The following is a 27,473-nucleotide window of genomic DNA, read 5'->3' on the forward strand; positions in this document are numbered from 1 at the left end:
ATTCGAGGTAATTGTATTCCGCATTTGAGTTCCGCATCTCTTTTTTCATCTAGTTTATATAATAGGCAACACTGGTAAACATGTTTTGCCCTAGAGCTCAACCTAGAAAAAATGACAGATTTAAGCTTTTTTATCACTCCTGTGAACTTTGGCGCCTCTAACAAAGATAACCTTTTCATAGACTTACCTTAATGAGTTTTCAAGTAAGCGGCGAGCAACTTCTCTGCGAACTATTGACTTACTTCTGTATATACTAGGGGCCCCTAAATTCACAGGAATGGTTGAAAAGCTATAATCTATTTAGGGCTACTATTCTGAGCTCTAGGGTAACTTTTTTCGATTTTGTAGACCAGTGTAAACAAAATGGAACAATAATCCTCCTGTTTCAACATATATTTATGTTTTTATAATAAAATATAATAATAAAGCATTCGACATATATATCTGCTCAGCCTACCATGGACCTATTTATATATCTGGATCGTAATCTAAAGAAAAAAAAATGATATTTTTGGCATACGGATTAAATTTTCAGTTTTCCAAGATAATGGTTCAAAACATTCTTCAAAGTTATTTTAAGGATGCCCTTCAGAGATTATTTTGCAAGAAAAGTGGGCCACACAAATGAACAACTGGGACTTCCGGAATTGTCTTACTAAATACCTGGTCCAAAATGCAGGAAAATGTTGTTTGATAATGCGATCTATTGTACTATTGAAAATTATCAAGCCTTGTTGTAACGAAAATTTTTTGTTAGTTTTCTGCACTGAAAACTAAAACCAAAACTTATTTTGCGCCAAACTGAATAATTGTGACATGAAATGAATCAGTAGAATTTTTAACTTTTTTTTCGATTGATACAGTACATTTTTTTGATACAGTGTACTCTAATGATACTCTTATAAATAGGGGAAAGTAAGTTAAGACGGACACTGCGGGTCAGATGGACACTTTTAATATTTCACAAACTAAATCGTATTATGATAGTTGAGTGATGCGAATATCTTTATTGTAGTGTGTTAATACTTTTGAGATGCACTATCGGGTTTCAGCAAGCAAACTGTCAAATTTGTAAGTAAAACAAAGAATATTCTCGTGAACGCGGTATTTGATGTATTTTTCATTCCACGGAAAATAGTAGAAAACTCGTGAAACTTGTGTGTTTTTATTTGTTCTCGATTGTAAAGTGTTTAATTAGTCTTTCCTCGGTTTTCTAGTGAAAATCCAGCAAATTTTCGATGTTCCGATAGAGAGCTACGATCGTTTGAAAAATTTACAGCCAGGTCGGGCAAGACGGACACACTAAGGTAGGGAAAGATGGACACACGGATTTTCCAAGAATTTTCACTTGTAATATCGGTTGTGTACTACAAATGTTTACAAAGTACACCCACAAGAAAAACCAGCAGATATCAATCACTTAGCAGTTAGAACAACCCATATAGGCCGTGAATTTTTGCCTCATCGTAACCCACCCTCTCAAACTGTTCACGTGATGTATAGATGGACTCTAATAACGTAGAATAGTGTGTGGCCATCACTTAACACATAAATCAAAAGAATACGTAACGTACTACATCTTTTTTGTGAGTGCCCACCTTTACCATCGTAGTGTCCATCTTACCTACCCCAGGTGTCCGTCTTTCCCAACCATGTCAAAAAACAGCAATTTGTAGCCATATTTTTGAAGACCCAAAACACATAAAACTTGGTGGAAGTTCACTAATACCAAAAATAATTATGACAACAAATGATCTTAAGTTTCGATTTGTGTGACTACTGCGATCTAAATAGCAATACCTGAGTAGTTATGTAGGTTAAACCTTAGGGTGTCCGTCTTTACCTACTTTCCCCTACATACTCGTAAATATTGTTATTGAATAGTTACTCATAGGTGACAGCGTTTTACGAAGTATTATGTCAAAGCAAGCCGGGTTTTGTTATCTGGCGTCTTGGATCTCTTGTAGTACCCATTTCTTATATCTCTTCTTAAGCAGATGATTTCAGCTTCTTATCAGTTCAAAACCGAACAAGAATACAAAATCTACCGACTGCCTGGTTCCCTATCTCACTGTTCTGTAACTCACTTAACGAGGATAGATGAGATACAGTGAGAATGATGTGAAACGTTTAGAACAAATCGTACTAGAATTGGAGTGCGCTGTATACTTGCGCATGTGCAGTTTGACTGCCAACCGAAAAGCAAAGGAGTACCGGCCAGTATTTTTAGATTCAATTCAATCTTGTCAGTTGGGATTTGAATAGTGCCAGGGATAGAAGTGTGTAGATAGAGGGTCGCTCGCTGTTTGTTTTTCTTATTCAGTTGGAATTATTGACCCATGTTGGCGCCGCCGTCCCATGTGATAATCGTTAACCGTGAAAAGATTGCGTCAAATTAAGTGGTGTAGAATTGATACTGTTCACCCGGTGTGTGATTGTTTGATTTCACCCTCTACGAGCTGTTAGTGTACGGAAACAATTCAAATTAGAGTAGAAAAGTAGAAAAAGTTGCGTGACTTACGAGTCGATTGAGTGAGGTGCACGTGAAAAATACGCTGTTATTTCTGTCTTAAAATGTCCGTTTTATTAATAGAAGAAGAAGTGTGTTTTCGCGAATTTAATGAAACGTAATTCCAAATGGGGTGCGATCATTTGTGTGTGAACGACGCAAGGTTCGAGTAATTCTTCTGTATTCTGTGTGTTTTGTTGATTATAAACTGCCAGGAGAAGGGTTAGGAGCTGCAATTATTTCTTGTTTACTTGCAATCAATGCCAAAGTGAATACATTGCCTTATTCAGTGACCGGCTTAGTACAAAAATTTGAGCTTGTAACAGCACCGGTCCGAAAGCAAACATTCAAGAACTGTTATCTGTAAGTTGAATTTGAAGCACTATATCCATCTTAACTTGGCATTTTTCTGTCTGTATATCCAAATATGGTTCTGTTTAAATTACAGAATCAATCTTCTTTTTATCGTTGAAAGTTTTTAGGTCTGGATGATTGTAAACTTAATAAAATATTTTCTTTAGTGCATAAATTCGGGGCAACATAGGACAAAGATTTTAATCAATTATTTTCCATTTGGTTGGAATATTGCCTAGATGTTCCTACAGGCTAAAGATGTCAATTTTTGTTATCAATAAATGAATAAAAAATATAATTATAATAATAAATAATACAGATCAAAACGTTCAATTTTGGTAACATAAAAACATGTTGCCACCAGCAACTTTCGCTTCAGTCGGACAATACTGTTCGGATTGGCTATATAATTGGCTATTAAATTTCTTCTCTTTCTCTCTCTTGAATAGTAGGTATTATAAAAAATTTAAATTTGGACGTGTTGCCAAAATCGAACAAGGCCTGTAAAGCAAAATCGCGCCGAATGACCTAAAAATATGAAAAAATCTAATCGATCATTTCTGTTTCGAATGAAACTTTGCACACGTATTTGGCTTAGCAAACTGAGCACTTTTCACAAATGAAGAGATTTTAGCCCCATGAGTTATTTTCTAAAAGATCGTATGCATTGTGGCATAGGTTTTCTTTGAAGCATTGAGCTCAGAATCCGTTGGTTGTATAGAAAAACTGAGTTGCAGAGAATTTATAATGCCTCATGCAAAAATATCGCTGGAGATTTTTTTTTTTGCTAAATAATGATTGAAAATAAACATTAGAAAAAATAATTGAACTTTTTTCAAATTTTCTTTTTAAGAAACTTCAAGTTATTGCGAAACTTTAAAAAAAGTCCAGGATGAAGAAATGAAAATCAATTTTTTATGGAAGATTTTTTTAACACATTTTTAACATATTTTTTGAACATACAGACAAAGTTCAGAAAAATCTTGTTTCAACATTTTTCAAAATATTTGTACTCTAGAGATTTTAAAAGATTCGGACAGTTATTTAAAATCAAACAGCTCCTGGTAATTAACATGATAAATGCATCGGTGTTTGTTTTGTTTTGAATTTAAGTTCGTTTTTTTTAATATTATATAGAAAGTACACGTTTTTCCTAATTCGTACGTAGTTCTCCAGCAAAAACCAAAAGTTCATTGAAGTTTAAGGTCAATTTTATACAAATCATTCTTTGACATCAAGACGATTGGGCGAACTGTTTTTAAGGAAAGGGTTAAAATGGTTCAAATGATATATTCTTAAACATACATTAAGAGTGATTGACACCTCATTATTTGAATACATCTTCGCTTGTATCTTATTTTCTAAAATCGGAACAAAAGAGTGATACTTTTGAGGTTATTATTTTTGTTTGTTTGAAAATATTGCTCCATTATGTGCATATATCAAGATGGCTTGACAAAGTAATTTTTTAATTCTTTTATCACCAATATTTAGTGGGTAATTTGTGAGTTCGAAATCCAATTTGTGGTAATTTGTTGTTAAGTGGTTACCGAGAAATTTTCAAAAAACTGAGTCAATCCATCTTGAAACATGATTTTTCTTAAAATGAATCGGACAACGATGATATATACATCAATCGAAAGCTCTTAATTTGTGGTTCACGAAAATGTAATTTTTAAAGTCATAATTACTAGTGTTTGTACAGAAATTTGTGTTTCATTGACCACGTAGTTCTACGTTTTGTTTATTTGTTGATGACGCTGCTGGCCGCTAGTGGCGTTGGCTGTTTGCGGTGTTTGTCATTGCCATACTGAGCGTGCGTGTGGGGAATATGGTAAATATCGATATTCGGGGAACTTAGCCAACACACTCGCTACTACAGGTAGCCCAATAGGCGCAGAATGGATATGTGTAAATTTGTTGTCAAAAAGGATACCGGTAACGAAAATGTACTTTCAAAGGAAAGCAATCCAATTCGTCGGATTATTTTTCAGAACCAGTAGGAATGGCAAACAATAATTATCCCATTTCATCGCCTAGATTCTGAAAAATGTTTTGGAAATATTCAAACAAATGTTCAAATAAACTGCCGGGATCCAACTTAATGTTGCTCCTCTGTTATGTTTTTTTTGACAATTTTTTTGGGAATCGAACCAAGTTGTGCCAGGCGTTAAAAAAAAAAAAACAATTAATCTATATTATGCACCAAATGAATTCTTTATGTTCAATGCTAATAAACCGGTTGATAAAAATTTCGATGTTAAAATTTATGGCTACTCTTAAAAAGTTTTCGAAATTGGTGATTTTCACGTATTTTCGAGCGTTTTCAATATTGAAAGAATTATCAAATCTCGCGGGATCCGATCATATAATCATCGGGGGAATGGAAGTTCATAACATCACATCCACGCAAATATCTCATCCGGTAACGTCCAGATTGACATTTGCGACCCGTTTGAAAAATGTTGTTCATGACATATTTTGACAAATACCTGCCTCATGCTTAAAACAGAGTTTCAGTTCAACAAAGATTAAATGAGATTAGTTATGTGAATGAACTTCAACTAATTTAAGTTAACTTAAAATTAACTTGATGCACAGAATTAATAATCCAGGTAAATAACACTCCGTCCAAAAGCCTTTTTCTAACCTACGTAGGTTCCACGAGGCATCATATAATCTGTGAGCAACAAATTTAAAAATTCAAAATGAAGATGTTTTGCTACATCATTTTTCTTGTAAATTCTTCGATTTGTTTCGCTGCCCGTTTTACGAACACAAATTATCTTCATCTATTCAATAACATTAATGAAGCCACATAGGCTATGTTAATGTAAACATCAAGTTTTGTGCGTGATATTTAGAGTTACTCTTTGATACAATACTCGAACCAGCCACTTCCACTTCTCACTCAAATATTTTCCAACATATTACTAAACAGTAGCGAAAATAATTTTGGCCAGGTTTCCACTCGATTTACTTCTCTGTGCGCTCGAAAAATAATCCGTCGAATTTGGATTGATTTCCTTCGAAAGTACATTTTCGTTACCGGTATCCTTTTTGACAACAAATTTACACATATCCATTCTGCGCCTGTTGGGCTACCTGTAGTAGCAAGTGTGTTGGCTTAGTTCCCCGAATCTCGATATTCACCATATTCCCCACACGCACGCTCAGTGTAGCAATGACAAACACCGCAAACAGCCAACGCCACTAGCGGCCAGCAGCGTCATCCACAAATAAACAAAACGTAGAACTACGTGAACAATAAAACACAAATTTCTGTACAAACACTAGTAATTATGACCTTAAAATTACATTTTCGTGAACCACAAATTAAGAGCTTTCGATTGATGTATATATCATCGTTGTCCGATTCATTTGAAGCAAAATCATGTTTCAAGATGGCTTGACCCAGTTTTTTGAAAATTTCTCGGAAACCACTTAACCACAAATTACCACAAATTGGATTTCGAACTCACAAATTAACCACTAAATATTGGTGATAAAAGAATTAAAAAGAATTATTTTGTCAAGCCATCTTGATATATGCCCATTATGTTACTCCTTGTTCATATTCATATTTATATAATACCCAACAAAATGACATTTTTGATAAAATAATAGTTCTTTTTCGTTAGCTTATTCATACAACTCTTTCGCTTTTGTAATAGGATGTTCATGTTCTTTAGCTAAACTTGCTTGGCAACTTTTCAATATGCCACCAATTGCATCGCATGGGCCCTTACCATGAGAAGTCGCAAAAATGCCACTCTACATCTACGTTATATTTTGTTTTCAACTTACAACTTGCATTTCTTTCTATTTTTGCAATGCGTGGCAGCTCCATTAATATCGCTTTTTAATTGTATTTTTGTATGCCAAAATTTTTTGAAAAAAAAATTGATTTTCTGGGACTTAAAAATTTTTGAACTGAGTCCTATACAAAAAAATTTTATTTCTAGAAAGTCGAATAAACTCAAGGAACAACTTTATTGACAAAATCATGTCTTAATACCAGGTAGAGATGTAGAATAAGCTTCCATGTTGTATTAGAAATGTGACGAATGCCCATCGTGCAATTCTGTTGGTGTTATCATCAAATTGGGTTTAAAATTTTTACTCAGTCGAGCACTGAGTAATTGAAATCAGTGCTCACTCAAGCGTTGATGTGTAAGTTCATGTTATTTGTTTGCATCATGAATCACAGTGCTCCTTCTTACATTGTGATTGTAAAAATATGCGGTCGAAAAAATGGCTAGCTTCGATATTCGGTAGAATGGCATAGCCAGCACGGTTTTGCTGCCTACTGGTGTCGAGGGAAAGTGGGCAAAGACGGGCACCCTAAGGTTTAACCGAAATAATTATTCAGGTGTTGCTTTTAAGATCGCAGTAGTCATACACATTAGAACTTAAGATCATTTGTTATCATAATTATCTTTGGTGCTGGTGAATTTCCTTCAAGTTTTATGTGCTTGGGTCTTCAAAAAAAAAAAGACTTCGAATTGCAGTTTTTTTGATATGGTGCGGAAAGACGGACACCTGCGGTGGGTTAGATAGACACTACGATGGTAAAGGAGGACACTCACAGAAAAGATGTAGTACGTTGCGTTTATGTGATAAGCTGTGTTATATATCTGTTTTTGTGCGAGAGATAGGGACCGCACAAAATAAATCGCAAACAAAAAAATTTGAAACTTCACGTGTAGCTATGAAACAATGTATCCCCAATATTATTGAAAAAATCTTTTTTTATTCGATGGATACGGACCGCATATCCTAGCAATACGTGACTTTTCTTACGTAAAACTGGCTCAAATAGTAATTGGCCGACGCAGTACTTATGTAACGAGTGAATATGGGGGAGCTGCGTAGCCGCAAGGTTACAGAGTCCGCTTTGTCAAGCGGATGGTCATGGGTTCGAATCTTAGTAGCATCAGGCCATCCGTTGTCAAAAAGGAATTAAGCATGGGTTTATTCTCAGGCTCCCCACCAGTTACCCTTCCTTTACGCTGAAATCTACAAATACCTTTGCGTGACTTCCTCTTAACAAAAAATAAGTCCCTCTTATCAATAAAACTGGCCAGAAGGACGCACGACGAAACTTCTTCAGGGAATTATAATTGGTGATATTTGGCAAGAGGAACGAGTATCGGTATAGTAGAACAGTAAGCGTGTAAGGAAGAGTAGCACATTACACACAAGCACTGATGAACAATAATTATAAGCATGCCACTTCTCAATAGAGGTATTGCTATTAACAGAAGTGCGGGATACAGCAGACACCCGGGCATATCTCACAATAGATCTACGATTCTGGTCGTAGTGAGGAAGCCCATACAGGAAAAAAAAAAATAATAACTGAAAATCTCGTCGGATGTGGTTCTTTTGCATACCGTGCTGGATCGAAATCCGTACACCTAAGCACATGATAATCTTCGACGGTCAATAGAAAAACAAGAAATCACATATTGCTTAAACTGACATGTTCACTTATAGGTCGACTTATATTTTATCACTGTTTTCAAGCAAAATGAATTAAATCACTCTGAAACTCGAAAAAATTATGTTAATAGAACATGTTTTAAATCGAAACCCGTACACAGTTTTTTGTCTGAATCACAACCCGTACACTTTTGAATCGAAATCCGCACACACGCTATAAAGACTAGATCAAAGTCCATACAGCAATGAATTTAAATCCGTATAGATATAGAAGTACAAAAATGTACATCTTTTATTTATAATTTATCTTTAAATCTAAGAAAGTATATATTTTGAGGATTAATTGGTTTCAAAAGTTTCACACGGTTTTCTATTTTTTTATATCAGCTGAAACAGTGCAATTTTCGTAGCGTTTCGTTTTGGCACCCCTTGCAGTAATCGGAACGCCGGAACCTCTCGAAGCTTCCCGGTACGACTTTACCTTGCGCACCTCAGTCACAGCTTCTTCGAAATTGTTTGCCATATATTTATACTTATCGATAACGAATTCTTCGATAGTTGATCGAGACCGCTATTAGCCCCAAGGCTAAGCGTGCGATATTGTTGTATATTTATACTTGTTTTCTTCCATTATATGCTGAAAACAAGAAGAAAGTTCAACAATACATGCATGATACACACGCTGTACGGATTTCGATTCAAGCAATTAACAAGAACAAAATCCGTACGGCACAGTTTTTGTTAAATAAATACAATTTACACTATTTATTAGACAATATACAGCTCGAAAATGACAAAGACTTACCCTTTCATTCACACTTATATCCCACTTGAAAAACGTTTTTAACTGAAGAACGTTTCCTTATGTCGAATTCGTTTTTACGGCAGGACTATCCCGTCCCGGACTACGCTTTGCAGCTGAAAAAAAAAACACTTCCCGAGCAGTTGCAATGGTGTGCGTAATACCAGAGGTAGCTGTCACTTTTGTTTTGGTCATTATCGCCATTGTCTTTTATCGCGTTTGTGCTACTGTACGAAAAATTTGCCAATTTACTGAAAAATGACAAAATAACAAAATAAAATAAATAAAATTCAACCAGATGTTTGACACGCGAAGAACGATAATCAAAGCAAACCGATTTTGACACATTTTTTTTTGATTTTGACACATACGTGTGAATGTGTTGGTGTCTTCAAACTGCACTCTGTTTCTTTCGCGGACTGTCCGGGACAGAAAAAAGGTAGTCCGAGATAGTCCGGAAAATGTAAAAAAAAACAGTGGTAGGACAAAGTGTAGTCCGCGGGGTAGCTACACCGCAAAAATGAAAACGACATTAGTAAATTCTCTAAGGATACAACGAAATGACAACTGAAACCGATGACGATTGAATTTTCATTTTTATTATTTTTATTTCATGGCCTACTGGCGCATAGTTTAGTTTAACAGAAGGCCAACCGCTCAACGGGCATGTACATGTAACTATCATATGAATTTTCATTTTTATAATGCTTAAAACTGAAGAAAAACATCAAGGTGAACGCTGCCGTTCTACGCATATTTGTCCCATGTTCCAAATCATGCAAACGAGAAAAACGATGTTAAAGTTTTACCATACTTTTACGCATTGCGTCAATGTGACAAATGCAATTATGGGCTTCTGACCAGTTTTACCTTGCAATAGACTGTTTTCAATAAATCTAGTTGAAGGTTTTTCGATTTAACACTCTTCTCCATAAAAATACCCACTGGGACAATAATGCCGAGAAATTTGCCTTCCAATATGTAATTTCTCTGCATATCAGTCCCACCACGTGCATTTGATGTTTACCAATACAAAGTTCGTACTGGGGATACAAGGCTGTTTTACCTTTCACGAAAATGATCACGCTAATCTTGTTGTCTGTATACGCAAGTGATGATAGTCGAGATGAAAGTTTAGTTAATTGAATAAGTATCAGATGACTTATCATTACAAAGGGGAATTGTTTTTTGATTGCCCATTTCTATCATATTTGAACATTGTTGGGCTTTCACCATTCTGGCTACACACAAAAGACAGTTCTTACAACTTCTAATTAGTATGAATTTCATGCGTTTATCTTTTTTTATGCTCGAAAATAAAGAGCATTCAGATTACAAACCAGCAAACATGGCTTAGTTATCATTAACAAAGCTATGAACGTACCGCATTTTAATAATCAAGCAAAGTGATTCTCGGTACCGAATTCCTGAAACCTGTAATGTACCAAACGTTGTTAGGAGAAGTCTTTAGTGCTATGTAGCCCTTCCCAAGTTATTAATGTGGGAATTAGTGGTTAGTGGGATGAATTAGAATAGAAAAAATCTAGTGGGACAAATATGTGTAGAAAATCATCGATGGGACAAACAGACTTGGTATAGTTTTTCAAGATTTTCGGAACAAACAATGTTATATTTAAAAGTTTTTCAAAAATATACATGGAAATAGACTCATTGTTGATAAAAAACGAAAATCGACCAAAAGTAACATGGGATAACTATGCGTAGAACGGCAGTACGGATTTCGATACTATATGGGTTTCGATATAGCATGGGATACCGCACCAAAAAAATCGCACAAAAATATTCACACAAATAAAAAAATTGCATATAAAAAGTCACACAAAATAAAATTCGCGCAAAAAAAAACCGTCGCACAAAAACAGGAACAGTTTGGGACGGTGGATTAGGATTAAGACAAACATTCAGGGCCTATGTGGCTTGTTCTAAATTATTCATATTTGCTGATATCTCTTGCGGGTGTACTTTGTAAACATCTGTAGTGCACAACCGATATAACATGTGAATATCCTTGGAAAATCCGTGTGTCCATGTTTCCCTATCTCAGTGTATCCGTTTTGCACTACAGTCATGCCTCGATATAAGGCAACCTCGGTATAACGTAACTCGATGTAACGTAACTTTTACCTCGATATAACGTAACTTTTTAAAATGTATTGAAATTGAAAATAAATGATACAGCAACTGTTTTTGGGCTATAAATTGCTTCAAAAAATGTTTGTAGTAAGTTTTGAAACCAATGCAAAAATTGTCCAAAATGGGCATAAGGTAGGTTTAAAAATACTAATAGGTGATGGGCAATAGGGTTTCACTCATCCTTTAGTTACAATTCAGTCTTGCATCAATTAGAAAAAAATATTTGCTTGTTGAAAATTGTCCTTAATGGGCATTAGAATGGTTTAAAAATACTGATAGATGATGGGAAATAGGTTTTCACGCATCAGTGACCTCTTGTATCAATTGAAAAAAATTTTTTTTTTGCTTCTGAAAATATTTCTAAATGGGCATAAGAAAGGTTTAAAACTACTGATAGGTTGTGGAAAAAAGGTTTTCGCGCATCTTCGAGTAACCATTAACATTCTTGCATGAATTAAAAAAAAAAATTTTTGCTTCGATATAACTTAACGAAAATAAAAATAAAGTTGCCTTATATCGAGGTATGACTGTACCTGCCAGTAAATTTATCAAACGATCGTAGCTCTCTATCGGAACCTTCAAAAACTGCTGGATTTCCACTCGAAAATCGGGAAAGACTAATTGAAAACTTTGGTATCGGAAACAAATGAATACAGAAGTTTCACGAGTTTTTTTTACTATTTTCTGTGGATTGAAAATTACATCAAATAGCGCGTTCGCGAGAATATTTTTAGTTTTGTTCGCTAAAGTATTGACACACTACAAAGAAGGTATACGCATTACTCGACTATCATAATACATTCTAGTTTGTGAAATATAAAAAGTGTTCATTTTTCTCGCAGTGTCCGTCTATGGTGCTTATTACGGGAGTCACTTCACGGTGAAATCAGAGTGAAGTGAACAAAAGCCTATTACGGGACTCACGTAAGTGAGAAAAACGTCGCGAAGTGACATCTGCCGTGGAATCTGGGTTATTATAAGTGTCATATCAGTGAAGTGAGAACGGAAAAAGCGACGTTTCGCTTGGAATTATTTCACGACCATTTTGAACGGTGAAATGATTCCACGAAGCTGCCATAAGTCCTAAAGTTGATTGATTTGTGATCTAATGGTAAATATTGGATTTATTCTTCAGTAACGAAGCGAATCAGAGTTTGATCCGTGCCTTAAAGCGGTCAATTTTTCATTTTTTTGCCCGATGAAAAAAATGCAAACTAGTTCAGGAAATTTTCGATACCGAAAAAAACATTTTTTTTTTATGCCGAATGTCTTAGAAATGTAGAACACGTCAAAATCTGGTGTTATCTAAAAAAACGGGAAAAAACGACTTTCTGGGACTTAGACATTTTTGAGCTGGGAAACAATCTCATTTCACTTGTCCTATTCTCAATTTCACTTCACTGTCAATCTCACTCCACGGAGGTGATTTTTGTCACCTCACTTGAGGTGGAATCGGGAATACGTCTAAAAAAGAGAAGTGAACGTGAGAGTGAAAAATATTTCACCGTGAAGTGACTCCCGTAATAAGCACCATTATGAGTGTCATATCAGTGAAGTGAGAACGGAAAAAGCGACGTTTCGCGTGGAATTATTTCACGACCATTTTGAACGGTGAAATGATTCCACGAAGATGCCATAAGTCTTAAAGTTGATTGATTTGTGATCTAATGGTAAATATTGGATTTATTCTTCAGTAACGAAACGAATCAGAATTTGATCCGTGCCTTAAAGCGGAGAAATTTTCATTTTTTTGCCCGATGAAAAAAATGCAAACTAGTTCAGGAAAAGAATGTCTTAGGAATGCAGAACACGTCAAGATCTGATGTTATCTAAAAAAACGAAAAAAAAAACAAATTTCTGGGACTTAGAGATTTTTGAGCTGGGAAACAATCTCATTTCATTTGTCCTATTCTCAATTTCACTTCACTGTCAATCTCACTCCACGGAGGTGATTTTTGTCACCTCACTTGAGGTGGAATCGGGAATAGGTCTTAAAAAGTGAAGTGAGCGTGAGAGTGAAATATATTTCACCGTGAACTCCCGTAATAAGCACCTATACCTACTTTCCCCTACACATTTCAGCGATGAGAAATACCCTTAAGCCTGGTTTGCGTCATACAATACAAAAAATATCGCACGCTAGCCTGGGGGGCTAATGCGGTCTCGATCAACTAGATTAGTTGAGAGAATTCGTTATCGATATTGTCTTCGGCACATTTTGCATGTGTAGGATAAGTACTACGATACACCGTGCCCCAGTGCTGAGTCGAGAAAATTTCCAGCTCGAAAAGATCCTCGACCTGATCGGGAATCGAACCCGATATCACAACCGTGTGGGAAAGCTAGCCGACCGACATCGCTAACCACAACACCACGGGGACCACCGGTTTGCGTTATACCTCTTATCAAAATTAAATTTCTATGTACTTTTTTCATTACTTCTAAACTGAAACTCATGTGGGGCCATCATCCACATACCACGTGGACAGCTTTGGGGGGGGGGGGTGGCTAATGTCCACGGTCCATACAATTTTTTTAGAATTTATATGGACAGTTGTCCACGGAGGGAGAGGGGGGGGTCAAAATCGTTAAAAATCTGTCCACGTGGTATGTGGATGGCCCCTGTGCCATTAATAGTTATTGCACAGATACAAAGATGACTAGAACAAGATACCTGACTCTTGCAGAATTCATCGGACATGATTGACGCTGCGCGTGAGCAAAAGTCGAACTAATTTATATACTGTTAATATGATGTATACTTAACGTCAAAATCAATATCAGTATCCATGCTGCCATCCGAAAAATGATAATGTACAAATGTTTAGTTCTCAAATATGAAACTTTCCGGTAGAATCAAGAATTATCGGTGTATCATTTAAATTTACGCGTACTATGAGCACGCTCTACAGCCAAGTTTTCCACTCTTGCCGAGATGATTAAAGCAAAAATCGGGTGCCCTGGTGGACCTGACCATATGCACAATGGTTCTGAAACCTGGCTTGCGACATATCAAACTTTAAGTGTTGGTGGAATGGGACATGAGAATAAATATAACCCCTCAGTATAAACCCCTACTCTGACAGTTAATTTCACACTTTTCTTTCGTACTTTGAAGTGCAAAAAATGACAATAGGCAAATTTGCCCCCTTCCCGGCCGCGGACCCCCGGTTGGGAACCACTGGTTTACACCGACTCGACCAAGCGACTGGCAGCACCCTCTCAGCATTCAATGTAATTTTGTGGGTGTGTAGGCCTTTCTATCCTAAGCTACTGTGCAGTTTTTTTAATTTCCTGTAATAATATTCGAAAAAGGGTCAAAGTTTTTTCTACAAATCAATATATCTGAATAAGGGGCTGTCAACTCAGACAACGTAGGGGGAGGGGGGGGGGGTTGTCCCCAAATGTCTACACTTGTCTGGGGTGATGATAATGTCCACGTGGACACGATATTTAAAAAAAAGGAAATCTACCAGGAAAAATATTCATCTAGGGGGTCTAAAATGATGTTTTTTGTATCCACGTGGAATGAGTGCCCCTAATGACAAAGAATATAGAAAAGTTTCCAGGAGCTGACTTCTAGAAAGTTGTCTGAAATTTCATTTGAAAATATTGAATAGTGAAAGAGGTTGTTTGCTAAACACGGATTAGATTAACGTAGAATTACGACAATTTATTTCATGTCAATGTAATTTTTTGCAATAGGCCTAGGAATACACTCGATTGGGGTCAATCAATTTAATAATTTTAAGCGGTAAATTTCAGTGGAAATTTTCTTTCAACCCTCTTCTTTTGTTTAAAGATTGTTAACTTAAGAGAAGCGTTGATTTTGGATTGGCGATGATACAAAAAAAAAACTAGAACCATCTTTTGTTATTCTCCGCTTCGCACACACTACTGCAAGCAAGCAAGACTAACAATCATTTATACATACGCTACCGGCACACTCACAGCTATCAGCAGTGGTCAGAAGGCTAACGCGATCGGACAGATCCATGTCCGAACATGTTCAGCAATGCGGTACAATGCTGAAATTCGCTGGTGGGTCCGTCTGCTGCGGAACACTACGATCGTATGAGTCGATGCTCAGTCTTGCTGCGCTAAAATAAGCTGCTGCTCTACCGACTGCGAATGAAGCCAGCTTCCAGTAAAAGTCAACCGTTCTCTTGCTGCAGTAATCGGTAATAAAATGAAGTTTAAATTTCTGCATGCTAGCCTTTATACGTGACTACTGAAAGTTCGAGTATTAGAGTTTCAGCTCGGGAGAGACTATTAGTGTCAGTAGGATCGTAGCGCTAGCCCTGCAATTGTCATGTACACTGAATGGTCGGCTACGAAGTCTGTATAAATAAACAGAAGGTCGAGTCCCGAATCGGAATGTAGCACCAAGGCTTTGCTTTTTTACTGAGATTTAAACTTCCGGTAGGTGTGTCTTTGTGGATTTAAGCGAGTTGAACAACTGCAACAAAACCAAATCGGTTATAAAGTTGGATCGTTTGTATACTTTAGTATCTGCTCTTCTGGGGAAGAAGACTATGTTTCATCTCTGAATGGTCGAAAAATGCGTTCAACAAGTCTTTACATTTTTGAGTAGTGCAATATTCCCAATTTTGGTAGATGTAGGTACAGCTAATTTTTTCAACCGATTGCTGTAAGAATGAAGGAAATCCGTTGGAAACTAACTTAGTTTAAGGCATTTAAGAGTGGATAATTTTCTGAACGATCTCGTTGTTTCCGGTTTTTCTTCTTCTTCTTCTTCTTCTTCTTAGGGTGGGTTGTCTAGCTGGTCGCCGTAAGCGAATTACTTCTACACTAGACCCAGGTTATATGATGTCAAAACCTCCAGGAGCAATTTAGTCTGACGAACTGGTCACTGGCAACCAATTGAGCACATGTGAGCGAATTTACTCTGGACTGAAGGTTTCAACGGCAATTGTGTGTTGTAAATGGGAACGCACCTGTTGTCACCGGTTCATATCACCTTACTCACCACAGAATTGACTGTACCTTTGTTGTTCCAAGGCCTCATTGCGTCTGTACTAATGCCGACAGTCTTACTTGTGTCATTAGTCGTTGGGACTGTTGCTCTCATTCATGCCGTATTCTCATCCTCGGTCACACCTTTCGACATATCCCATGCAAGTCCGTCCGCGTTACTGCTTTGCTTGCCATGGTTCTTTTGGTTGTTCTGGTGATCTATTAAACATTTTGTCTCGCAACCGCAAAAAAAAATGGGAGCGGTTAACGACAAGGCCGAAAAGTACTGTCACATACATCTACATTCAGACCGCCGACATATACCACCACCCAATAAAATTAATTCTACAAAAAACGTATAACTGGTAGCGAATTTATCCACTCCACTGGGTCAATGCCAACACCTGGAATAATGAAACGATACTGTGACCCACGACGCAATCATGAGAGAGATGCTAGGTAGTTGTCTACATTCAAAGCTCAAAACTGCCAAAACTGACTCAAAATACGCTGCGCAACTATCCATTTTAGGGTGCCAACTGCGCAATAATGGGTCGAATCAAAGCGAAGAAGAATCGTTCTGCCAGCAGCTATAGCGAATTTTTTATTACACTGGGTCAGTGCAAATCTACCCAAGAATGAAGAAACGGCATCACGATTTACGATGCAAGTAAGAAAGAGATGTCAGATAATTGTTTATGAACTGAGCACGTGCGGCGGTGGATTGAAACTGACAAATTTACGGTGCACTTTGGGCAGCACGCCGGGTCAATACTGGGTCAAATTTCAGCAAAAGATGGTGAGCTGGGTGGAATAAAGAAATTGCCATTAGATCGCAACTGGGATTGACACTGGGAACAAATAAGTTCGCACAGTTGAGACAGCTGAATGAGAAAAAAACACGGGTACAAACACATGCTTACACACATGTGTATATTGTGTAATTGTGAGAGAAGTGGGATCGTTTAGTAATGCTACATTATAACTATGAGTGCAATGGATGGACGTTAGTCACGAGGTTTTGTTAGTGGTTTAAGGGTTAGTATAAACCTCGATTTAGCCCTACAGACCCCGCCAGTATTTAGTTTTGTTAGATCATGCGAAACTAAAACCGGCGGTATGATAGGTCAAGCGTAATAAAAAAAAGCGAATGCAATTATTGTGTTGATCTTATTAATTTGTTACTATTATTTTATTATAATAATGTTATTTATATTATTATTTTTCTAATCAAGCTTTGTGTTTGGAAATACGCTTGACGAATCACCGTCAAGTCCTCCACCCATGTGTAGGGCTCTCGATGTTTCCGGTTTCTCTATTTATAAGCCCCAATACATGTTGCCGTGAGACGTAATTCTACGTCAAAAAATTAAGTTTGAGATTCTGTTTCCTCCAGTCCAGGTTGGCGGGTAATCCTTCATAAATTGAAAACCGCCCTTTTTTCATGATTCGGGGATTTATTTTGAAATAAATGATAATAGTGTTATTCGTGAAAATATTGTTCACCGCAGCTCTACATGCGTTGAAATGGTTTCCGCTCGAATTTTGCAATTTGGTATTGGGGCAAATTGTAGGGGTTCTTGTGAAGTCTCTAATTCACTTGAACTTCGTAACTTTATCAACACGTTTCTCTCGTGTGAAAGAGGGTTTGCGGCGTATTTACTTATTAACTTCGTAGTAATACAACAGCATGAAGTAAACCAAGCTTACCACCGGAACAGATTTGAGTGCAAAGGTTAAATTATACTTACTTACTTACTTACTTTTGTTTTTTTAACTTGTATATCGCATTTCAAAACCAAACAAGCATTCCACCCTCCCATGCGAAACATGTTTCTGATGCATTGCCTCTTTGAAGTTTCATAAATATACACATGATATTAATAAACGCTTATTTATTCTCACAGCAACGCTATACATTACATTGAATGGATGAAACGTAATCTATTTTTTCGCGATTTCGACCGACCTTTCATTCATACATCACGATAAAACATATTGAAAACCATCTCAATAATTCTTTCATGGGAACTCTGGAAGCACTTGAGCGCCTTCGTCAGCATCAGGAGTGAATGGCTGCGATCGAAATGCTGCCTCCAATGACAAGCAACCTGATATATCACAAGTGGATTGCAATAAAACCTCTTGAGGAGATTTCAACCCACATTCCCCAGCTCCATCGCATAGCGACACGCTCTTTCGCTACTTCCTGTTTACATGCTTGGTTTTCACAAACTGTTGAGTGTTTGTTGATCATTGACCTTCCACCGCTTTCCCTGCTGCGGCGTATACGATGCCATTGTAAAATCCGGCATCAAAATATGTGGTTTCTCACATTTCGACTTATGGCGGGCGCTATTTTTAAACATTCGCCTAAAACTTATCTTACTGCGTCTTTTTTCTACGGTACACTTTTCACTTCCGCATGCGGAGGAGGATGGGCCATCAACTCCTCTCGTATCGGAAACGCTCTAAAACAGCAGGCCATCATCATAGCAAATGCCGTGACAACAGACGGGTGACGAGCGCTTTCCAGGCGTACACCATAGAGTATGGGCGGCATCAATTTTTATTGGTTTGTTTCTTGACTGACTGACGCAGTTTCGGAGAGAGAGGTTCCACAACTAATTATCTATTTGTTGTCAGCTGGATGCACAAATGATAACATGGATAACATGGTGTGGAAGATATGTGTTCATGGTTGTAATTAAGTTGTTATAGGGTAACGGGTGTATTTTGGCCAGCTTTGGAAAGTGATCGCACAATTTATTAAAAACAAATACAATTTTTCAGCATAAAAACTCACTCTATCATACCATTGTTAAGAGCTAAGTGTCTATTTTAACATACATCGTTCAACAATGCAATATATCGAAAAACATCCTGGGAATATCAAAATTTCTACGAAGTACTTAAAACATATTTTGGTCCACCAAATTTTCATTTTAGCCCATCTCTATACTTAGAGCCGTGTATGGAAACAATTCGGATTATTTATGTTTTAGATCATCATCGGTATTTTTAGAGCAGAAATAGTGGGTTTGAGAAGGACATCCTTCTGCTGTGATTTTTTGTGAGTTTTAGGCATCTAAAAATGAAAAGATAAGGTTTATAGCGGTTTGAGAGGCATTTTCAGCCAATTTCATATCGTTAAATGTGATAAATTAAGCAGTAATTACCTGTAAATTGTCACAAGCTGTTTCTTTGTTCAGCGCGGAACGGCCGAATGGTGAACAAAGAGCTGTCAAAACTTGGCATGGCCAAATATGTTCGCTTTAGAAAGAGACTAACACATTTCGGCCATGCCTTGAATTACTGTTTTACCTTTTTTCAACTTGTTAGAGTATGCAAACTGTTTCTATGATATTTTATTGATGTTACTACAACAACGAATTGCTTTAAAAGCATACATATTTGATACAATAGCTTCCAGACGTTGACTGTATATTACCACTTCCTCTTGGTTTTGGGTTGACTCAGCCATGACTTTGAATATGTATGAACTAATTTCAAAATAATGCTTGGTAGAGTCAGTTTTTTGCCGAAAATTATAGTGTAGTTTGATTCTTAGGTGTGTTATTTCAATGATGCATGCATAGTTTTCTAATATTCATTGAATTTATCAGATAAAATGCGTGAAATGTTAACGAGTTGGCCAAAATATGCATGTGGGCCAAAATACCCCCGTTACCCTAAATAATGCCTCCCAGAGTCTGCCTAACTCGTGAATAAAATAACATACGGAATTTCTGTAAATTTTACTGTCATGTTGTTTATGCAGACAGAAAACGTTCTAATAGAAATGATTTGATCTAATCTGTTAAATCTTTTTTTTTTGTGATTATGGCTGGTTTAATTTTTAGCAGGAAACCGGCAGCCTTTATTCTATTCTTTTTTTGCATCGTTTCTGAGTGTATACATAATCCCCACAACCGTTATGCTGCCCGCCGTCAAGCGGATGTTGTATTTCACTTGTACGTCGTCATTCGTCATCTTCCACGCGCCACTATTACGCTGGGCATTTCCAGCAAGAAGCCGCCAAAATATAACTTTGGTACTGGCACAGCATATGTGATTTCCCTTGTCATTACAACCGAGTTGAGCAACATGTTCCTTTTGCCCCCAGAACATGCTTTTCCTTAGCATCGAAGCTCATTGTGAATGCGGCGGATAAACAAAGATTAATTCGATGCGCTTCGTTTAACCGTCCGCCCTATCCAACATTATGCTCTGATGCTGCGATGCAGAAACTAGATCTAGCAGGGCGGTCTATAAATAGGAGTCAACAAACTCATGCATATGTAAAAATAAGCCATACTTTCTGGGCTAGCAGTGCGTACACTTTCGTTTTCTGTCTTTATTATTCTAACATGGGGTCTCGAGCTGATCCGTATTTGGCGGCAAATCTTTCGGAGAAAGCTATTTCTTCGCCACAGGCGAAACATTTGAAGAAAGAATCGCAAAAAGAACAAAAAATATTCTACCCATATTTTTGCTATTGAGTAACCGTAGAATGATAACGATTTCTCATGCTCTCATATGTATGTTTCTATCTCCCAGGCACTGCTGTCCGACTCTGCTACCGAAGATAGTCGTTGGCCTCCGGAGTTGATTCTGCTGAGGGAAAAGTTCACAGCCAAAAGTCAGTTGGAAATCGCTCAGCTTCAGATTAAACATGAGGAAGAGGTATGTTGGTGCTCGAATTAGTATTTATTTCCCGCTACCCGTAGTTAACATTTCGCCTTTCAGATGGCACGTGTAAAAGCTGAATTCGAAAAACAGTTACAGTGGAAGTTGAAGCGCCAATCGACGTTCGATTCGGCCAGAGATTTGGATAAAATTATCAGTGAGCGTGACAATCTCCGAGATCTGTCGTCGTCATTACGCAACGTATTCGGTGCCTTTCTGAAATACGTTTCGGTCTGTGAAGAGGATTTAAACAGCACCGTTATCGATGAATTGCAGAAACTTGGCATCTTATCGGGCCTGGCGGAGGACAGTTTCGACGCCTCTGTACTGGACGTTAATGCGTCCAATGTATCGACCGGTTCGGTGAAAAAGTTCGTTAAGTTTGCCCCGAACGTTTCCGGGTTGAAATCAGTGATTGAAGATCCCTCTCTGATAGAGTTTATATCGAAAGACAACGGGACAGAAGATGCGAATCAATCACTGAATCTGGACGAATGCTTGGATACATTAAGGTCCCATGCAACGCATTTATCAACACTTTGGGAAAAACTATCAAAAAAACTGGATATGAAGGACGAAGACGCTGATGCAATTTCAATAAAAAGTGATAGTTGCGAGGAAGAAGACGGTTTGAAGCGAGGAACCGATAAAAAGGAGAACGCAAGCACGCGTTCGTTCGATGATAATCTGGTGCGAACAATCAAAGCAACTGACAACCAGCTGACCGCAGGTAGTAGTCTGCCCGCGGATTTGGGTTCACTACAAACCAGCGGAGAATTGAATATCAAATTGCATGAACTAAAAAATCGCCTGCTAAAATCAGAAGACGAGAAGCGTATTTTAGAAAGTAAGCATAACAGTTTGGTGATTGAATTGAATGAAACCAAACAGCATTTGCTGGAACTGAACAGCCAAAGGGTGGAGTTTAGTGAAGGATATGGAACAAATGCTCTACTGCCAACCGCTCAGCGATCCTCTAACAGTTTTGTAGAGCTGCAGGAACGTGCGAAACTCCTACTAGGCAGCACGTCGCCTGACAACACTCTAGACAATAGTGCCAATTTGTTGCAATTGGTGGAGGATTTCTGCCGGGAGGGAGAACGTTACATGGAGGATGAAAAACGTGATAAGATGGATCTGCAAGCACAAGTGAGTATAGGTTTCTTTCACATTCTGCATGCTTTTACCGACATTTATAAGCTTAATTTGATTAGGTTGAAAAATCTATTCTTGTTCAATTGACGACCATGGTTTTTTTACGATGCATACTAATCGCTCGTTTCGTACACTCACCTATTATATAGCTTTATAGTTTGATGGTTGATGCGTCTTCAAGCAGCTTCTTTTTAAATGAGATTTTTTTTCTGTTTTCTCCTTCATTATCTGCCGTTACGTGCATAAACATGCAAAACGCTGAACGCGCTTCCGGCTGTTTTAATGCTTGTTTTCGATGTGTGCTGCAACCTTGAACCTCACTACCAACCCCACCCATGTGGGTTGCTGCGTACAGATCGAAGCGGCAGATAAGCAGCTCAAAGCCACCCGTTTATTCCTGGAGGAGCAGGCAGCCGAACGAGAGCAGGAACGTGACGAGTTTGTGAAAGAGATCGAACGTCTCAAGTCACAAATGCGCGATAAAGACAAGGACAAGGTGATCTTGGAGCGGGTTACGAAAGAGGTAAGCGATTGGTTTTCTCCATTTGAATTGCATTGCACTGTACAGCGGTACCCGGTGGAAAGATATTCGCCTAGCTAGCTAGAGACAGAGTGAATATAATTAGGAATCACACAGGCACGTAGATTGCAATCGTTATATCAATCCGATTTACCGCTAATGTTATTCAACCACTGCACCAATAGTTGCTTACTAACAGGACACTTTCTCTTTACTGTATTTTTTCTTTTCACCTATCTACCGGAAAATGTCACCTGTTGCAAATGCGACTGCAACGTGCTTCCGCTACGTAATTATTGTATTGGTTTTCCGATTTTCGCACTCACGCACCACCGATTCGAAATCGTCGCAACGCAACCGAACACCATCTGAACACCCACCATCATCAAATTTGAAATCCGTTGCGTTTTCTTGTAAAAATATATACACACATTTTATTTCTTATTAGGATGGATTTTTGTGTGACAGTTGTAGTTGTGATAACGATAATCGGGAGATTATTTCGAAAGTAAGTGTAGTTCTGGTTTCTATTTTATTGCTAGTTGTTTGTTGAACAATTCTATGTTATTTTTGGTGTTGGATCTGTAGATATTGTTTGAAGGTAGAACTCAGTTACTAGTTTTATAACAAGATTTATATTCCAGTGCTTGGTGATGAATTAATTAGATTGTAGGTGTGGAAACGGCGGGTAAAAATCATCTCACAAGCGTTGCAGTAGTGTGTGCGTCCGCGTAAAACATTAACAAAATTAGGGGTTCTCACATCGAGCTCGTATACGAATGCCCAGCCGTAAACTGTGTATCTTCCATTACTCGTCAATGGAGGTAAGTATTTTTACGGCTGGGTATTTGTTTACGAGCTCGACATGAATACCCATATTATTTTTTTGTGTGTGGAAGCTGTGGTTTGAATTTCATGGAATGCTTACAACGCATTCAATCATATTGAATCATCAATCATGTGCATCTAGATTTTTAAAGGTGCTACTATCACACTATGTTTGACACTCAGTTTGTTCGGGTTCACTCTAAAAATCGCATAAAACTGAAGGGTTTTTTAAGCGTACAGTCTTCGTATGCGTAATGTACTTTTCAGTGATTCGAGAATCAGCTTCTCATAATTTTGCTTTCCTCTGGGTGAAAATCTCGAATTTGTCTTCAACTTTAAATCAGATATGGATTCAAAAGATCTTCACTCATGTTTTTTCTCTATATATTTATTACGCACATCAAATTTGTTAATAGCTTTTAAAAACTTTTGCCAATTGCTTATGACAGCAAGATTAGTTCTTGGAAAGCCTTATTAAATTACGAACTTAACAACCTAGATTAACATAATAAAGTTTGGAGAAGTGGAAAAAATCCATTATTGGATTCAACACTTTCTTTTTTTTTTTTAGGGGGGATTTGTTAGTAGCTTAAGTATTTATGATAAATATTAGTAAATAATGAGTATGTGTGCCCAATCACAAATGGTGACTTCTCAACACTGTTAGAAAGTTGTAATTTTAATTGTTAGGATTTGTTTGCTTTCGCAATTAGGACTTATCATTCGTAGGGATTTAAACCTACTTGTCAGAAAAGGGGAAGTAAACTTACAACTAACTTAATTGCTAACTTATTGGCTATAAAGAGAGCTTATCGTAGCAATTGAGGATTGCAACGATTTTTGTCGAAAATTGTTAATAATTTTATTTGACATAGCTTCTAATGGTTCAACACCAGTAAGTCTATGTAATTCGAGTGTACCAAACCAAGGAGGACGCTTCAAAATCATTTTCAGAATTTTATTCTGAATCCTTTGGAGCGTTTTCTTCCTTGTTGAACAGCAACTTGACCAGATCGGTACAGCATAAAGCATTGCTGGTCTAAAAATTTGTTTGTAAATCAAAAGTTTGTTCTTTAAACAAAGTTTAGAATTCCTGTTAATGAGAGGATATAAACATCTCGTATATTTGATGCACTTGGCTTGTATACTCTCAATGTGCTCTTTGAAAATAAGTTTTTTATCATAAATTAGTCCCAAGTACTTAACCTTGTCGGACCAACTTAAAATAACCCCATTCATCTTGACAACGTGATTATTGTTTGGCTTGAGGAAAGAAGCCCTAGGCTTATGCGGAAAAATTATCATTTGAGTTTTAGAAGCATTGGGAGAGATTTTCCACTTTTGCAAGTAGGAAGAAAAAATATCTAAACTTTTCTGCAATCGACTGCATATGACACGAAGACTTTTTCCTTTTACGGAAATGCTTGTGTCATCGCAGAACAATGACTTTGTGCATCCTGGAGGCAAATCAGGAAGATCTGAAGTGAATATGTTGTACAGGACTGGACCCAAGACTGAACCTTGAGGTACACCTGCTCTGACAGGAAATCTATCAGATTTTGAATTCTGATAGACAACCTGCAGTGTTCGATCAGTAAGATAATTTTTTAAAATTTTGATTAGGAAAATTGGAAAATTAAAAGTTTGCAATTTCGCAATCAAACCTTCATGCCAAACACTGTCGAATGCTTTTTCTATGTCTGAAAGAGCAGCTCCAGTGGAATAACCTTCAGATTTGTTAGCTTGTATCATATTAGTAACTCTGAGCAATTGATGAGTTGTGGAATGCCCATGGCGAAATCCAAACTGTTCATTTGCAAAAATTGAATTTTCGTTGATGTGTGACATCATTCTGTTAAGAATAATTCTCTCAAACAGTTTACTTATTGAAGAAAGCAAACTGATTGGTCGATAACTTGAAACTTCAGCTGGGTTCTTATCCGGTTTTAAAATGGGAGTAATTTTTGCATTTTTCCATAATTTGGGAAAATATGCAATTTTGAAGCAGCAATTGAAAATTTTCACTAAAAATTCCATTGTGCTCTCAGGGAGATGTTTGATTAGTATATTAAAGATTCCATCGTCACCAGGTGCTTTCATATTTTTAAAATTTTTAATAATTGATTTAATCTCATTCAAGTTAGTTTCAATTATTTCTGCAGGTAAAAAATTCTGGGAAGAAATTAAATCAAATTGACGTGTGACTTCATTTTCAATTGGACTCACAAAATTCAAATTTGAGTTATGAACACTCTCAAACTGCTGAGCAAGTCTTTGAGCCTTTTGTTCATTGGATACAAGAAAACGTTCACCATCTTTTAAAACTGGAATAGGCTTTGAAGGTTTCTTAAGAATCTTCGACAGCTTCCAAAAAGGTTTTGAATATGGTTTCAATTTTTCAACTTTAGTCTCAAAATTTTGATTTCTCAGAAGAGTAAATCTATGTTTAATCTCTTTTTGTAAATCTTTATAAATAGTTTTAAAAACAGGGTCACGAGAACGTTGATATTGACGTCTGCGGACATTTTTCAAACGAATTAGAAGTTGAAGATTTTCGTCAATTATTGATGAATCAAATTTCACTTGAGCCTTTGGAACAGAATAATTCCTGGCATCAACAATTGCACATTTTAATGCTTCCAAAGCGGAATCAATATTCACTTCGTTTTGCAAATCAAGCTCATTATTGAAATTTCTCTCAATATGTGTTTCGTATCTTTCCCAATTAGCCTTGTTATAATTAAAAACAGAGCTCATAGGGTTTAAAACTGATTCATGTGATAAAGAAAAAGTTATTGGAAGATGGTCAGATTCAAAGTCAGCATGTGTGATCAAATCACTACATACATAACTTTGATCTGTCAGCACCAAATCAATTGTTGAAGGGTTTCTTACAGAAAAAAAGCATGTAGGACTATTCGGAGACAAAATAGAATAGTATCCTGAAGAACAATCATTGAATAAAATTTTGCCATTGGAATTACTTTGAGAATTATTCCATGAACGATGTTTAGCGTTAAAATCGCCGATTATGAAAAATTTCGAACGATTTCTATAATACGAACGATTTCTATAACAATTGCAACTCCACCGCCGGAACCCTGAATCCTATCATATCTATGAACCACGTAATTGGGATCATATTTTAATTTTATGTTAGGTTTCAAAAATGTCTCAGTAATAATTGCAATATGCACATTATTTACTGTTAAAAAATTAAAAAGCTCATTCTCATTGGCCTTCAATGAGCGAGCATTCCAATTTAATATTTTAATTGTTTTATTTAAAATCATTGCTAAATTTTAAATTAGAAACAATTTTAATAGTAAAATTTGTGCCTATTTGAATGGCTTCAAACATTGATTTTGCCTGCAACATGACGTTCATAAGATCGAACATTGCCTGTTGCAAAAAAGAAAGTTTACCTGCCGTAATAGGCCCCAGGCAGTTGACATTAGAAAAAATATTTTCGGCAGCAATATTAGCTGGAGTAATAGGTGTACAATTATTTTCTAGCGTGTTTTGCTTACCCATATTAACGGTCATTTTCGAACTACCAACACTAGGCGGTATAATGTTCGAACTACCTGTAACCTGTGCATAAGTTAAACGGGTATGCAAAGGAGTAGGTAAACTATGCGTCACTGGTACGCTTGGAGAATTTTGTTTTGAAGTTGGTTTTAATTGAGAAATTGAATTTTGTTTACCTTGCCTTGCCTTAACAATTGCTAAACGGACTGGGCATTGATAAAAATTTGACATATGGTTGCCGTTACAATTCGCACAGCGAAAATTTTTACTCTCTTTCACAGGACATGTGTCCTTTTTGTGAGAAGAGTCTCCACAATTAAGACATTTTTGGTCCATGTTACAGAATTTGGAACCATGGCCATAACGTTGGCAAGTACGGCATTGGGTGATATGCTTTTCACCTCCGCCATACTTCCTATAAATTTCCCACTTTACACGCACATTATACAATGCATGTGCTTTTTCAAAAAATTTTAAGTTGTTAACCTCATTGCGGTTAAAATGAATTA

At 37.0% G+C, this 27,473-nt stretch overlaps 1 protein-coding gene across 8 annotated transcripts in view; it reads left to right on the plus strand.

The window, feature by feature from the left end:
* Nucleotides 1-27,473, plus strand: part of LOC129723435 (A-kinase anchor protein 9) — a 70,264-nt gene that overhangs the window by 25,588 nt on the left and 17,203 nt on the right. For 4 of the 8 annotated variants that reach the window (XM_055677652.1, XM_055677653.1, XM_055677657.1 and 1 more), the window contains 4 exons: nucleotides 20,802-20,927; nucleotides 20,991-22,079; nucleotides 22,441-22,608; nucleotides 23,054-23,113. In XM_055677652.1, coding sequence (XP_055533627.1) covers nucleotides 20,802-20,927; nucleotides 20,991-22,079; nucleotides 22,441-22,608; nucleotides 23,054-23,113 — 1,443 coding nt within the window. The remainder of the gene's footprint in view (nucleotides 1-20,801; nucleotides 20,928-20,990; nucleotides 22,080-22,440; nucleotides 22,609-23,053; nucleotides 23,114-27,473) is intronic. The other 4 variants (XM_055677654.1, XM_055677658.1, XM_055677655.1 and 1 more) reach the window with 2 other exon arrangements.

The sequence above is a fragment of the Wyeomyia smithii genome, chromosome 2 (genome assembly GCF_029784165.1).
Source record: "Wyeomyia smithii strain HCP4-BCI-WySm-NY-G18 chromosome 2, ASM2978416v1, whole genome shotgun sequence".
Lineage (NCBI taxonomy): Eukaryota > Metazoa > Arthropoda > Insecta > Diptera > Culicidae > Wyeomyia > Wyeomyia smithii.